This window comes from Bos indicus, chromosome 4, assembly GCF_029378745.1.
Source record: "Bos indicus isolate NIAB-ARS_2022 breed Sahiwal x Tharparkar chromosome 4, NIAB-ARS_B.indTharparkar_mat_pri_1.0, whole genome shotgun sequence".
In the NCBI taxonomy this organism is placed as follows: Eukaryota; Metazoa; Chordata; class Mammalia; order Artiodactyla; family Bovidae; genus Bos; species Bos indicus.
Window position 1 is genome coordinate 33320000 of NC_091763.1, and position 15053 is coordinate 33335052.

Below are 15053 nucleotides of genomic sequence, written 5' to 3' on the forward strand. Positions count from 1 at the left end.
ATATTTAGTTGTGGCATGCAGACTCTTAGTTGTGGCGTGAGGGATCCAGTTCCCTGACCAGGGATCGAACCTGAGCTCCCTGCATTGGGAGCATGGAGTTTTAGCCACTGGAACACCAGCAAAGTCCCTACCCTGGCTTTTTTAGTGGCACCTCATTGTTCTACTTTGGTAAGCCCTATAATTATCAGATTTGACTTCATATTTTACTATAAGGGGGAAGTGTAAGGAAAACACTGGACTTTGTAAGTTTAGGCTCAGGAAATATCCATCTACCTGCATATTTTACATATAAAAACACAGATTTTTGTAAGTAGCCATCATCTACTAGGTGTTACTAAGAAGGTGAGAGAGTTTGGAGGAGGAGAGTGAGCAGATAAGTTAGAGAAACATTTTAATCTAATATTTCATATCCCTTTTTATACTGATGAACAAATATAAAGACTGGCTCATTTGGTTTCACAATCTTCCTTTGCCTTGGCATCCAATTATAGAAAATGGATTGTAAAAATCCAGCAGCAACTTCCAAGAAGATAGAGGAGACATATTTTTCCCTATCCCTCCTGCTAAGTACGACTAGAAACACAGAACATTATCAATAAAACAACCATAAGAATATTCTGAGAAGTGAAGAGACAAAGACAACCAAGCCAAGGAACTTGGAATCCAAAGAATGACATGGTGGTGAGTTCCTCATTTTTGTTTTGGCTTGTGGGGATTTTTGTTTTTCTGTAATTGAAGTATAGTTCATAATGTTGCATATCAGATGTACAGCGAAGTGATTTGGTCATGCATATATATACACACATATATATTCTTTTTCCATTACAATTTATTACAGTAAATTCGTTCCCAGTGCTATACAGCAGATCCTTGTTGTTTATTTTATATATAGTACTGTGCATCTGTTAATCTCATATTCCAAATCTATCCTTCCCCTCTTTCCCCTTTGCTAACCATGAGTTTGTTTTCTATGTCTATGAGTCTGTTGCTGTTTGGTAAATAAGTTCATTTGTACTGTTTTTTAGATTTCACCTATAAGTGATATAATTTTGTCTTTCTCTGTCTGACTTACTTCAATTAGTATGATTTCTAGATCCATCTATGTTGCTGCAGATGGCATTCTCGTTCTGTTTATGGTTGATATAATTTTGTCTTTCTCTGTCTGACTTACTTCAATTAGTATGATTTCTAGATCCATCTATGTTGCTGCAGATGGCATTCTCGTTCTGTTTATGGTTGAGTAATCTCTGTATATAGATTTACCACATATTCCTATCCATTCAGCTGTCAGTGAACATGTGTTTTGCTTCCATGTCTTGGCTAAAAATCGCTGTGAACATTGGGGTGCATGCAGCTTTTGATTTAGAGCTTTCATCTTTCCTGGATGTATGACCAGGAGTAAGACTGCTGGGGGGTTTCCCTGGTAGCTCAGCTGGTAAAGAATCTGCCTGCAATGCAGAAGACTCCGGTTCAATTCCTGAGTCGGGAAGATCCCTGGAGGAGGACATGGCAACCCACTCCAGTATGCTTGCCTGGAGAATCCCCATGGACAGAGGAGCCTGGTGGGCTTCAGTCCATGGGGTTGCAGAGAGTTGGACATGACTGAGTGACTAAGCACAGCATAGCATGGGATTGCTAGATCATATGGTAACTATTTTTAAATTTTATTAAGGAGCCTCCATACTGTTTTTCATAGTGACTGCAGCAATTTACATTCCCACCAATAGTGCAAGAGGATTCCCTTTCCTCCACACGCTCTCCAGCATTTATTACTTGTGGACTTTTTGATGATGGCCATTCCGGTGTGAGGTAATAACTCACTGTAGTTTTGATATGTATTTCTTTAATAATTAATGATGTTGAGCATCTTTTCATGTGCTCCTTGACCATCTGTTTGTCTTCTTTGGAGAAATGTCTCTGTAGGTCTTTTGCCCATGTTTTGATTGGGTTGTTTGGTTATTTTTGTTATTGAGTTTTATTCACTGTTTGTATGTTTCAGAAATTAATTAAGCTCTTGTTGATTGCATGGTTTAATCAACCAGTAATATTGTTGGTTTTATTAGCTGTTTACATGTTTTGGAAATTAAGTTTTATTAGCTGTTTATATGTTTTGAAAATTAAGCTCTTGTTGGTTGCGTGGTTTAACCAACCAATAATAAAATTTGCAACCATATTGCATGGTTGCAAATATTTTATCCCATTCCATAAGTTATATTTTCATTTTGTTTATGATTTTCTTTGTTGAACAAAGGCTTGTAAGTTTGATTAGGTTCCATTTGTTTAGTTTTGCTTTTATTTCTGTTGCCTTGGGGGACTGACATAAGAAAACATTGGTATGATTTATGTCTGAAATGTTTTGCCTATGTTCTCTTCCAGAAGTTTTATGATGTAATGTCTTATATTTAAGTCTTTAAGCCATTTTGAGTTTATTTTTGTGTATGGCGTGAGGCTGTATTCTAACTTCATTAATTGCGGCTCTTGGCTTTTGTTATACCACTTACTAAGGAACTATCTTTTTCCCACTTTATATTCTTGCCTCCTTTGTTGAAGATTAGTTGAACTTAGGTGTGTGGGTTTATTCCTGGACTGTCTACTCTGTTCTGTAGATTTGCTTTGTTCTTTTTCCTCAGGATCGCTTTGGCAATTCTGGGCCTTTTGTGGTTCCAAATAAATTTTAGAATTATTTGTTTCAGTTCTATGAAAAAAATGTCATGGGTAATTTGATAGGGACCACATTAAATCTGTAGAGTTCTTTGGATAGTATGGCCATTTTAACTATAAATATTAATTCTTCCAGTCCAAAAGCATGATTATTTTTCCATTTTATTGATTCATATTCGATTTCCTTTATCAGTGTTTTACACTTCTCAGTGTATGAGTCTTTTACATCCTTGGTTAGATTTGTTCCTAGATATTTTTTTAATGGGATTTTAATGGGAATTTTTTTTTTCTCTCTGATAGTTCATATCACTGTAAAGAAATACAACCAATTTCTGCATATTAATCTTGACTCCTGCTATCTTGCTGAATTCATTTATCAGTTCTAATAGTTTTCATGTAAAGTCTTTAGAGTTTTCTATGTAGACCATCGTATCATCTGTATGCTATGATAATTTTACCTCTTCCTTCCAATTTTGATATCTTTTATTTCTTTTTTTTTTTAATCTGATGTTTTTGTCTTGTTTTGCTTTATTCTTGCCTTATATATGTTAGCTTGGAGCTGAAGAAGATGAAAACCCAGAAATGCCAGTGTGTACAGACAAAAAGCCCCAACAAAAGCCAGCTCTCTCTAGCCAAAGGACCAGGAAAGGGGCAGCCCAGAAAAATAGAAAATGTGTAGATGGCAGCCTCTACTCTAGCCAGGCAGCATAGGAAAAACGATGGTATGCTCCAGACCCATGCCTGGAAAGACTGAGTGGCAAGCCTCGAATTCCACCCTCACGAGGCTGTAACAAGTGCACCCCAGCTTCACTGCCTGCCAGCAGGGAGCTGGCTTTTCATCCCTACCAGCAGCGATGAGGATTTGAGAAGAGGTGGCCTCGTGGAGGCTCAGGACTTTCATGTTGACAGTAACGAGGCTACCTCCCCATTGCCATGTCAGTAGTGACCACGTGGAGAGCTGTAACAATGCACTCCCTCTCTGCCAAGCCAGGAAGGGATCAGTGGAGGCCTAGCGGGGAGTCAGCCCCGCTGCCTCTGCTCTGCAGTAACAAGGAGCCCCTCCCACCTCAGTGTCAGTGGAAACCAAGTGAAGAATGACACCCTCTCTCTGGTGGGGCACTGTCCTCAAGGAGAACAAAAGGTTTCAGTAAGGTCTGGAATCTCACAACAGAACACCTCAGATGTCCAAGTTTCAGTGAAATATCACTCAACAGACCAATATCCCTTATCAATTTACGTACATAAATAAAGTATATAACCATTGGGAAAACTAAGAAAAGTACAGCGAGTCTCTGTATTTGTCTTACAACCATATATGAATTAATAAGCATCTCAAAATTAAAAGTTTTAAAAGAGTAGCAAAGGCGTGAGATAAAGAGAGTTGTAGATTCTACCTAATATTAGTAGAGTTCCAAAAATATTGCACAGATGATTGCAAACCCCAATTATTTTGCTTCGGTAGATTTCTGAACATCTCACAACTCTCTCTAACGTGATTAAAGAACCCTTAAGATGCCACAGTTTTAGGGCTAGGAAATAGTGCTGTGAGTAACTGAGAACTAACATCAAATGCAAACATAATGTTATTGTTCTTCTTTGTTATGTTATCCATAGATATTTTAGTATGATATGAGCAAATATTATTAATCTGTTATGAAGTAAAGTATAATTTTTTGAAAATGTGCAGTTTTAGAATAAACTTAAGAGTCCACATTAATGACCCAAAGCATAGTGACCCTACCTGGGGCTTGTTCATTCACTCTCCAACCTTGGCACCCCGCACCCATTCCTGTCTACCCAACTGTTACCATAATCCTCACAGGGCACAGAATTCCACGAGGCAGTGTGACCTTGGCATTCTCAATGTGCCATTACTCTATCCTGGAGGATTGATATGACATCGGTGATTAAAATGATGCTTCTTCCCAACTGCTTTAATTTTAACTTCTGTCATACCTTGGCAAGTCTACCCTGGTTTAAGAGGGTGTACGGAAGAGTTCAGTCTTCCGAGGTGGCATCAGTGGTAAAGAATCCACCTCCCAGTGTAGGATACACAAGAGGTGCAGGTTAGATCTCTAGGTTGGGAAGATCCCCTGGAGTAGGAAAGGACAACACACTCCAGTATTATTTCGCCTGGATAATTCCACAGCGAAAGGAGCCTGGCAGGCTACAGTTCATGGGTCCCAAAGAGTTGGACACGATTGAACACACACACAGTGGGCAAGGAAGAGATCATTGGAAATATCCGTTAAAGCCAGTTACATTGGAAATCAGCATTACCCTCATCCTTAACATCTTACAAATGCCTTCCAAAGTGCTGGAGCCGAGTTAGATGAATTTTATAATGAGCAAAGAAAAGTGAGACCCAAAGGGAAGGCTTTTTAGGAGATAAGAGGTCAGAGGTGGAGAGGAATTTTTGTTTTTCAAGCAGATATATAAGGTTTTTGAAAAGAATTTTGGGAGAAAATTGTAAGATTGAACATGGTTTGAAAGCAGTGAAGATAAGAGAAATTATGATCTATCAACTTGGAGAGGAAGATGCAAGATTTAAGCAGGGGTATTGGCGGCAGGAAATTTGGAAACAGAATGTAGCAAAGTGCTAAACTGTTAGTTGCTCAGTTGTGTCCGACTCTTTGTGACCCCATGGACTGCAGCCTTCCAGGCTCCTCTGTCCATGGAACTCTCCAGGCAGGAATACTGGAGTGGGTAGCCTATCCCTTCTCCAGGGGATCTTCCTGACCCAGGAATCGAACCGGGGTCTGCTGCATTGCAGGCAGGCTGTTTAACAGCTACTAGTGAAGCACCAGTGCAGTGTGGTGACATGCAAATATAACAGTCAAAGATAACATCTAACAGTCTATCTTCAGAGATGAAAAGTCTGAGAATTGTTTGCCACAAAGACAATATAGCAGGAGAAACACTGCAGAGAATATTACCGTCAAGCTGAAGGTGCACTGGACAGAGAGCCGATTCCATCATTCTCTCTGCAGAGAAAACTGTTGCAAATTAGTACACATGTAAATATAAGATATAGAAAATAGGATATTCAATTATTACAATGTAATATTTTATAAAATATGCAAAATTACAATGTAATATTATATAAAATATACAAAATATTAAGTATTTTAAAATACTTTGGTAGATGGAGTTTGTTCTTCCCTTTGGCTCTTAGTTATAAGACATTCTTTTTTGCATGTAAATCTTTTATGCTACAGCTTAAAGCTAGGGATCTATTCAGTACACATTTAATGACCTTCAAGTGCTTTGGGGACAGATACAGAGAGAGGCATGACTCTGCTGGCACAAGTCTTCCCCAGGGAGTCCTAATTCCATTCACTTTTTAGGAATTGCGATTTCCTCACCGTTAAACTGAGAATAATACCACCTCACTTGTTTACCTTGAACGCGCTGCTTCTTTTGAGATTTGAATGAGGTGATACCTGTTTGTGATGGCTTCATAATTTTATAAAACACTATAGAGATCCGATTTTTGTATTGGTATATTCTCAGTCCATTTTGAGGCAGGAGCTGAGACCTGTTTTTCTTTATGTCCTCAAATCCTTGCACAAGGTCTGGTACTTAGTAAGTATGGGTAGCAAATGTTGGCCACCTCATTGAATAAAGCAGAGAAAAATACCTTTTTTTCCTTGGGTCTGATGTATTACTGAGGTGACAATAAACAGCAAGCATAGTCATCTCACAAATTGTATAGTATACTAGGTGGTGGGAAATAATGTGGGAAGAAAAACTGAAGTAGAGTAAAGGGGAACTGGGAGTCCTGGGAGGAAGAGATGCGGTTTTCAAGCAGGTCAGGAGTGGTCTCATCGATAAGACGGGAATGGAGAGGAGACTTGTAGGAGGTGAAGGTTTTAGCCGTGTGAATATTTGGGGAAGAGACTTCGGGGCAGAGGGAACAACTAGCACGGACACCATGAGGTGTAATTCCATCTTGTTTGAGGAGCATCCAAGAAGCTGGTGTGGCTGGCAAGGAGTGAGGGAGGGGGAGGCAGAAAATGAGGTCAGAAACATTGCAGAGAGGGCAGCCACTGCAGGCCAAGGCTCACAATGGACTGGGGCCTCTGGGGAATTAGGATTTGAGGCTCACGTGATCGGACCCACTTTTCAGATGAATCACTCTGGCTTCTGCTTTGAGAATGAACAAAGGCAGGAGAGGAGGCAAAGACAGGAACAGAGGAGACTGAAGAAGCTACTGCAGTCATTCAGGTGAGAGATGAGAGCAGCTTGCACCATGCTGGTAGAACTGGGGAGAGACAGATAGTCAGACCCAGGCAGCACAGTGATAAAGTACCTGCCTACCAATGCAAGAGACGAGAAGGTCCTGGTTCGATCTCTGGGTCAGGATGATCGATCTCCTGGAGGGGGAAATGCAACCCACTCCAGTATTCTTGCCTGGAGAATCCCATGGACAGAGAAGCCTAACAGGACCAATAGTCCAAGGGGTCCCAAAGAGTCAGACATGACTGAGCAACTGAGCGTATATTTTGAAGCCAGAACCTATAAAATCTTCTCATGGAGTATGAGGTGGGGAAGAAAGAGAAGAATGCAGGATGACTCTATTTTTGCTGGTCATCTGGATGGTGGAGCTGTCAACTGAGAAGGAGAGACACCTGTTGGAGAGGCCAGTTTAGGGGAAAGGTCGAGTCAAGGTTGGGCACGTTAAACATCCAAGTAGAGAGATCAAAGATGCACTTGTATATATGAGCCAGGAATTCAGGAAGGAAGTCTAGATTAGAAAAAAAAATTAGACATTGTTGGGTACAGATAGTATTTAAAGCCATGAGACCAGCTGAGATTACAGAGGGAGTGAGACTAGGCAGAGAAGATTCACCGTCAGCCTTGGAGCACTCCAGTGTCAGCTGAGAGGTAGAAAGAAGAGGCACAAGCTGAAGGACACTGAGAAAGAGTGACCGGTAAAGCCGAATAAAATCCAAGAAATATGTGGCGTCCTAGAATTCAAGTGAGGAAAATGTATAAAGGAAGAGAGAAAGATAAATCTGTCAGCTGCTTGAGTTTGTTAAGTCAGATAAGGACAAAAAATTGACCTTTGGAGGTAGCACGGTAGAGGTTATCAGTGACTTAACCAGGGCAGTTTTGGTAGTGTGACAGGTCAAACTCCTGATGAGTGTGTTTCAGGGAGGACAGGAGGACAGGAAATGGAGAAAGTGATGGAACTCTTAGTAGCTTAGCTGCAAAGAGAAGGAGGGAAAGGCAGTGGCAGTTAGTAAGAAAAGCGGGGTCAAGAGAGTGTTTTTTAAGATGAAGAAACAGGGGTGGTCCAGCAGGGACAGAGAAGTTGACAAGGCAGGAGAGAGGAGGAATCATGTCTGCTGAAGAGCTCATTCCCGAGGGGCTGGGACCCACAGCATCCAAGTACAGATGAAAGGACTGGTTGCAGATAAGGGCACGCACGGGTAGTTCATTGGAGAAGCTGGTTCATTCAGGGAAGGCGGGTGCTGGGTGCAGATGCTGGGCAGTGGGTGGGTGTCACGGCGGGAGATTGTGGCAGTTCCCTTCCAAACACTGTGACTTTTATCAGTGAAATAAGAAGCATAGTACTTCAGCAGAATGTGAAGACATAAAATGACTGAAAGATACTTGAGGGAAAAGGAAGCATGAAGCAACGGTCTGACACAGTGGAGGAGTGAATAAGGAGACAGTCGCTATTGGGCAGCAAAGGCGGGAATACTCCAGTGGATCAGACAGCAAAAACTGTGTTCTTATGAAGCTTGCATCCCTCAGAATGGACAATAAATAATAAGCATAGTAAATACCTTAAATATATAGTAAAGGATCACTTAGTTTCATGGTGGGACAAGTCAAATGGTTTTGTGTCTTTCTTTAGCCGTGCTCTGTTGCATGGTGGAAGCTTGCAGTATTTGGATAATTTAAATTAGCCAGAGTTGTGGTTTTACCAAGAAACCTGATAAAGAGAGAAGGCAAGGGGTTGTGGATGTCTGCAAGATGAGTGGAAGACAGCACACCAAAATAGGAACAGTTAAAATATGCTAAGATCAATGAATTGGAGGAAGAAGATGTTTTAACCATCCACTACATTTGACCCATCTTCTCCATCCCCACTGCCCTGCACTAGTTAAAGTGGTGGCTAAGAATACAGGCAGGATTAGAATTCTGGCTCTGTCAGTTATAAGATCTGTATTCTCTTTCACTTTAATTTTGTTTATCTCTGTCCAAAATGTATTGCCTTAATCACTATCGTTTCACAATAGAAGTCTTGATATCCAGTAAGGCAGATCTCTGGTGCAAAGAGCTGACTCACTGGGAAAGACCCCGATGCTGGGAAAGATTGAAGGCAGGAAGAGAAGGGGGTGACAGAGGATGAGAGGGTTGGATGGCATCACTGACTCAATGGACATAAGTTTGAGCAAACTCTAGGAGATAGTAAAGGACAGGGAAGCCTGGCGAACTGCAGTCCATGGGGTCACAGAGACTCCAACACGGCTTAGCAACTGAACAACAAAGGCAAATCTCTGAATACTTTTCCTAAATAAACGTGAAATAACTTCTCAGGAAAAAAACGTTGAGAAAAGTTATCACTGGCAAAAGGAAGCACAGAGCATTCTTTAGGTAAAAGGAAAATGATCCAAGATAGTGGCTCTGAGATGTAGGAAGAAATAAAGAGAAAGAAAAGGATAAGACATGTATAGATAAATCTAAATGACAATGACTATAAAATAATTTCTCATAAGGGTCATAAAAGATAGAAAAAAAAATTAAAGTACATGACAGTGAGTGAGTGAAAGTCTCTCAGTCATGTCCAACTCTTTGAGACCCCATGGACTGTCCATGGAATTCTCCAGGCAAGAATACTGGAGTGGGTAGCCTTTTCCTTTTCTAGGGTATCTTCCCAACCCAGGGATTGAACCCAGGTAGTAATGTATAAGTAAGAGGTGGGTAAATGAGGTTTGAGAATTTTAAAGTCCTTGCATTGGCCTGGAAGATGAAAAAGTACCACTGTTTAGTCAAAGATAGGTCATAATCTCTAGGAAAGAGTTAACTGTTAAATAGAAAATGAAATATGTACTTATTAAATCAAGAGAAAAGAACCAAAGAATAAAAATAGTCCCCAAAAAGCAATAATTAAGATTAAAAAAGGAAGAACTAATGGAACATGTAAAAGAAGTAAGATGGAGGGAAGGACATTAACTCTACATCAATGAGAACAAAGCAGGATTATCTCAATATCCTACCAACAAAAGAAAGTTGAGATTTCTTATAGCCTGAGTGTCATGGAGAATTCTCCAGTTTATCACAGTGGCTTAAATACTGTTTTTTAATGAATAACAGATGGATGCACCAGATAAGGTTGTTTTACTGTTATTAGATAAATGTAAAAGTAGCCCTTGGAATGGGCTGTAACACAGGCAAATACATGAATACAGTCATGTGGGCGAGGCTTCTCTCTCCCCACACACAGGCCCCAGACACAAGCAACATACGATGAACGCTTTTTATAGGAACAACTTTATGAACTGACTCTGATGGGAAAATGTCATGTTCCTGTGTGTTGGTTTTTGTTTTTTTTTTAGTTCAGAAGCTTCCTACTTTCTCACGTGTCTACCTTTTCACTCCCCCAAGATGTCTTTTATAGAAACTGAAGAGGCTACCATCTCCTTACAGGCTACTGAGCTTTATAATGTTCTCCTGTCACCACCAAGCTTTCTTTCAGCTCAACAATTTCAGTTGCTGTAATTGTAGAGTATTTTTAAAATAGTGATCTGACCACCTGTTAGACTTGTGAAGAAGAGGAATTCTGGTTGATCAAAGAAGAGAATCCTGCTGATTGTGGTAGATGGGCTAAGTCCATGAACAGAGGAGCCTGGTGGGCTACCGTCCACAGGGTCGCAAAGAGTCGGACACGACTGAGCGAGTTCACTTTCACTTTCAGGCTAAGAAGAAAAAACTTTTTTAGGAAAACCTGTAAATAAATTCATTTCTAATAATTTTAGAACATGCCACAGTTCCAATCAACTCTTAGTCATCTCTTCAAGTCAGGTTCTGCCTAGCTCAAGGTGATATGCAGAGCAGGGTAGAGATAAGTGGCATATTTTAGAGTGAGTGCTAGAGCTCCTGGCTCTTATCCCAGTCTCTCCTTATCAGCCTCTTCTGATCTTGTAACTATTAATACTAGGTACCTCTTATATGCCAAGGACTTTATACACATTATGCCTAATCCCAATAACACCTCAATTTTACGGTTTCCATAAAAGTAAATTGCCTAAGGCCAGTAAGTGACACAGGTGAGATTCCAAGATCTGCCGACAGCACCTCCTCTTGTAGGATGCTCTTTGTTAATTTTCTCTGGGAACCTGAGAAAGCCACGGGATGACTTCTGGGTTAATAAGACAGCAGGAGCAAGGCCCAGCAGGTAGCCCTTCTACCTGGTTGGGAAGAAGGGAAGCCACGTTTATGGAGTGTATTCTGTTTCAGGCTCAGTACCAGCTCCTTCTACCTTCTTAGTTCATTTATTCCTCACAGTGACCTCGCAAGGGGCGTGTTTTATCCTCAAGTTACCATATGAGGAAACTGAGGCTTAGAGAAGCGAGAGTGTCCAAGGTGACATAGCTAGTAAGATAGGAAGCTCTGAGTTTGGATCCCACTGGCTTCAAAGCTATGATAACATGCTGCTCCCTGTTTTAGATTTTCCTTTAGGAAGGAGCCTGGCGGTTCATGAAAAGGGATGAGAAAACCACACAGAGGATTCCCATGTGAATCCTACACCTAGAGCGCAAGGTGTAGAGACACCTGAGCACAGGGAGAAGTGCAGGATCAGAGCAGGATGCCAGGAGAGGACACTGGAGACTGGACCCTGGTCCTGAGGACGCAGCCACAGGCGAGACTCGACCTCTCTGGGCTTCAGTCTCCTATCGGAAAGGGAGTGGAGGAGAAGCGGTTGAATTTGGAGATTTCTAAAGCCCTAAAGTTCTGTGCCTCTAAGTGTTGAGAAGGCACCGGCTGCATTATCCTGCGAAGAGCTTAATGCGATGTTTTTGGGCGGCCCTGCCCTGTCCTCAGCATCCCAAGAGACGGGTGGCTTCGGTGCCCCCCGGGGAGCAGACCCGGGGATGCAGAAGCAGCGGGAGGCGAGCCTAGGGGTCTCTCATGTCCCTCAGCTGCCCCATCATTGGTGAGCATGTACAAACCGTCCCCTGCAAGGCTTCAAAAAGAAAACTGCACTGAAGGAGTGTGACAGTCACTCTGGAGGGCTCGAGTGGCCCGCCAGGCGAGGCTCTCGGAACACCCAGCGGCACCAGGCTGGTCGCGGGGCTTATCGGCCGCAGCTGGCTCGGGGCTGGCTGCTCGCCGGGGGTGGGCGCAGCGGAGGGCGGCGCGCCGGGCACCCTTCCCCGCGGGGTGTGCGGAGCGAGCCTGGCGGCTGGAGCGCCTCCTCTGCCCGGGGCCGTGGCCCCGGCGGCTTCAGGAGGCGTCGCTGGGGCCGGACACTCTCGGGGAGGGGCGGGGGCGGGAGCGAGCAAAGTCCCAGGCCCCGCAGCCCCGGCGCCCAGCGGCTCGGCCGGAGACAGGCGCAGTCCCGGGTGAGGGAAGCTCGGGAAGGTGGGCTCCCGGCGGCGGGCAGCGTGGCATCCGCGCGGTCCTCCCGGTCCCGGCGACCAGTCTGCTGGCCCCGAACCCCGGCGGGGTGGGGAGGGGGGTGTTGTGAGGAGGCTGGGCGACCTCCCCAGGCTGGGGCTGGTGCCCCTGGACCTGAGACTGGTTTCTCCCCAGGCGGAGATGGATCCAGAGGTGGGAAGGATCGCAACATTCCGGATCACCGAGACCAGGGAGGACGGATTTGAACTGGGCGTCAGCAGGTACATCACCCTCGGCCACCGCTTTTCTGCTTTTCTCGTTACACGCGAGTCAGCAGAGCCACATGGAGCCGAGCAAAGAAGTTGAGTGGATGATGCCTTTGGCCTTTGTTTTGGAGTTTCCTTAGAGTCTTTTCTGTGGTTCTGACTTTACCCAAGGAATGTCACTGAGGTTTCTTTTGCGACAGGCTGGCTTTCCTGGTGGCTCAGTGATAAAGAATCCCTCAGAGACGCGGGGATCCCTGGGTTGGGAAGATCCCCTTGAGACGAGCAAGGCAAGCCACTCTTGTATTCTTCCCTGGAGAATCCCCATGGGCAGAAGAGCCTGGTGGGCTACAGTCCTCTTGTGGCAAAGAGTCAGACACGACTTCGCCAATAAACACCACCAGGAAAGAGAGCACGGTTGAAGGCGCCCCTTCCCTTTGTGCAGGGCCCTTCCATGAGCATGTGTGGTGTAACACTCCTTGCATTATGGAGCTCATGACTTTTCCAGAAATCTCTCATAAGCATCGTCTGATCTTCCGGGCTTAAAGAGCATCAGACACCTGCTGTTGATGGTTGTGCTTTTTAAACAAGTGTAGTGAAGCAGGCAGCTCCTTCCTCCACTCATTATTCCTCTTCCTCCTCATTTTACCCGCCTTCCTCTCAGCTCTCCGGTTCCCTCTTTCTCCCCTCTGGGGGGTGAGGGGTGAGGTGGGGAGGGGAACCTTGAGCAGCCTGGGGTGGGTTACCTGCGCTTCCAAAGAAACTGTTGCTCAAATGCCAGGGGGAAACCTCTGCCTTTCTCTGCTTGCCTGTCTTTCTCCCTGTGCTGGCTCTTTGGCCCCAAGGGCCCTTGTCACTCTCACTTCTCCACCTTAGTAGGGGCAGAAGCAATCAGTAAGTGGCATGCTGGCTTTGTCCCTCTTTCACTTTGAGGACAGTGAATCGTTTTTGCCTTCAGCGTCAAAATTTATGAGGCTGTTGTGGTCTCTGAGTTCATGCCAAGCCACCCAGAACCAATTGACCTGTGTCATCCAGTGATCACCCAGAGGGACAAACTTATCAGGTTCTGTAGTGGGTCCTCAAGCTGCAAGTGGCCTGATTAGTTAACAGAGAACATGCCTATCTGGTGGTTAAACCGGGGCATTATTTTAGCCTGTTAATTTCTTCATACAATAATCTTGCTTTATTTCTTCTACGTACCATGGTATTCATTCACAGAATATCTAGTTTGCCCTGTGAAATTGGAAAACCCATGGATGGTATTTTTTCTTCTAGAAAAATGTGGTTTTCATTCGCTGGCAATTTAGGCTGGAATTGACTGTGAATCTATAAATAGGTGGCATTTTCTCCAAGAAGTCTATTTCTCTGTTGCACAGGCTAAACATTGGTGAGTGTACAGAGGGGTTACTCCTGCAAAAGATGTAGTAACACAGCAGAACCCAAGAAGTTCTCAGAACCGGGGCTCACAGCCTTGTGTTGGGAAGAAGACAGTTTAAAGAGTGTAAAAGACTAAGAAAAAGTTAAGATTATGAACTTAAGTGTAATGAGACACACTTTTATAAAAAATGGACCAAAACTTGCATGCTAAAGAAGTTCAGCTCACTTCAGTGGTCCAGGGAAAACTGAGTTCCATGGTTGTTGCGATCACGCAGTTTCGCCTGTCACATTCTTGTGAACATATTTCATTGCAGATGTCAGTCCTTTGATTTCAGAAAATGTTCCAGATAGTTTGGGATCAAGTCCTGTGAATAAAACTTTACCTGGAAATTTAAATAAATGCCTTTAGGTAAAAAAAGTCTGCTCTCCTACAGTTAGCGTTTATTTATTATTGAGAATAGATGTAAACAATACATATGCTGAATAGTAGTTGCTAAAATCTTGCAAGTAGTCTTTATATGCCATGGAATTAAAGCCCAAGATACATAAAAGAAAAATATTACATCAAATTCCATCTTCCTGCCTAAGGGGAGAACCAGATTATGTTTCATTCCATACCCAAGACTGAAGAAGCAACAGTGTTTCCAACCTAAAACCAAATTAATAGCCTGTGCTTCTGAGACAAATTATCACCAAAGGGCATCAGATATCCCAAACCAGGAAACCAGGGACACTCTTGGGCTTTAAGTAATATAAAGTTAGATCTATGCAAATATGTGATCATTTGTGAAAAAGAAGCATCCATAAACTCTTTTCCCAGGGGCACTTTGTCCTGCAAACAATTGTTAGCAGGTAATGAATGCTATGGGAACACGTTAATTAAGCCTAAAGAAATCAGGAGTGCAAAAAAGCAATTTTAAATAGGGTAGTTAAGGTAGGTCATAGTGAGAAGGCAATATTTAAGCAAGAACTTGAAAAAAAAAAAAAAAGAGAGAGAGCTGTGTGGCATATATGTACCCCTCCCAGCAGAGGTAATGCAGACCCTGTGGGGGGACGTGTTTGGAGTGTTCACAGGACAGCGGAGGCAGAGAGACCTGGGTGTCTGGAGCAGAGCTGGCAGGAGTGGGAGTGGGCACTGTGCTCAGAGAGGCAACAAAGAATATCATGTGGGGCCAGAGA

General features: G+C 43.3%; 1 protein-coding gene across 7 annotated transcripts in view; it reads left to right on the forward strand.

Moving 5' to 3' along the window:
• LOC109557314 (phosphatidylcholine translocator ABCB4) overlaps positions 1–15053 on the forward strand; it is a 201519-nt gene that overhangs the window by 116584 nt on the left and 69882 nt on the right. For 2 of the 7 annotated variants that reach the window (XM_070787626.1, XM_070787628.1), the window contains exons 1-2: positions 12065–12239; positions 12430–12515. The exons of 2 other annotated variants lie outside the window; for them this stretch is intronic. In XM_070787626.1, coding sequence (XP_070643727.1) covers positions 12436–12515 — 80 coding nt within the window. In that variant the 5' untranslated portion in view covers positions 12065–12239; positions 12430–12435. Of the gene's footprint in view, positions 1–12064; positions 12516–15053 lie in introns of those variants that run through there. 3 more of the 7 variants (XM_070787630.1, XM_070787627.1, XM_070787631.1) reach the window with 3 other exon arrangements.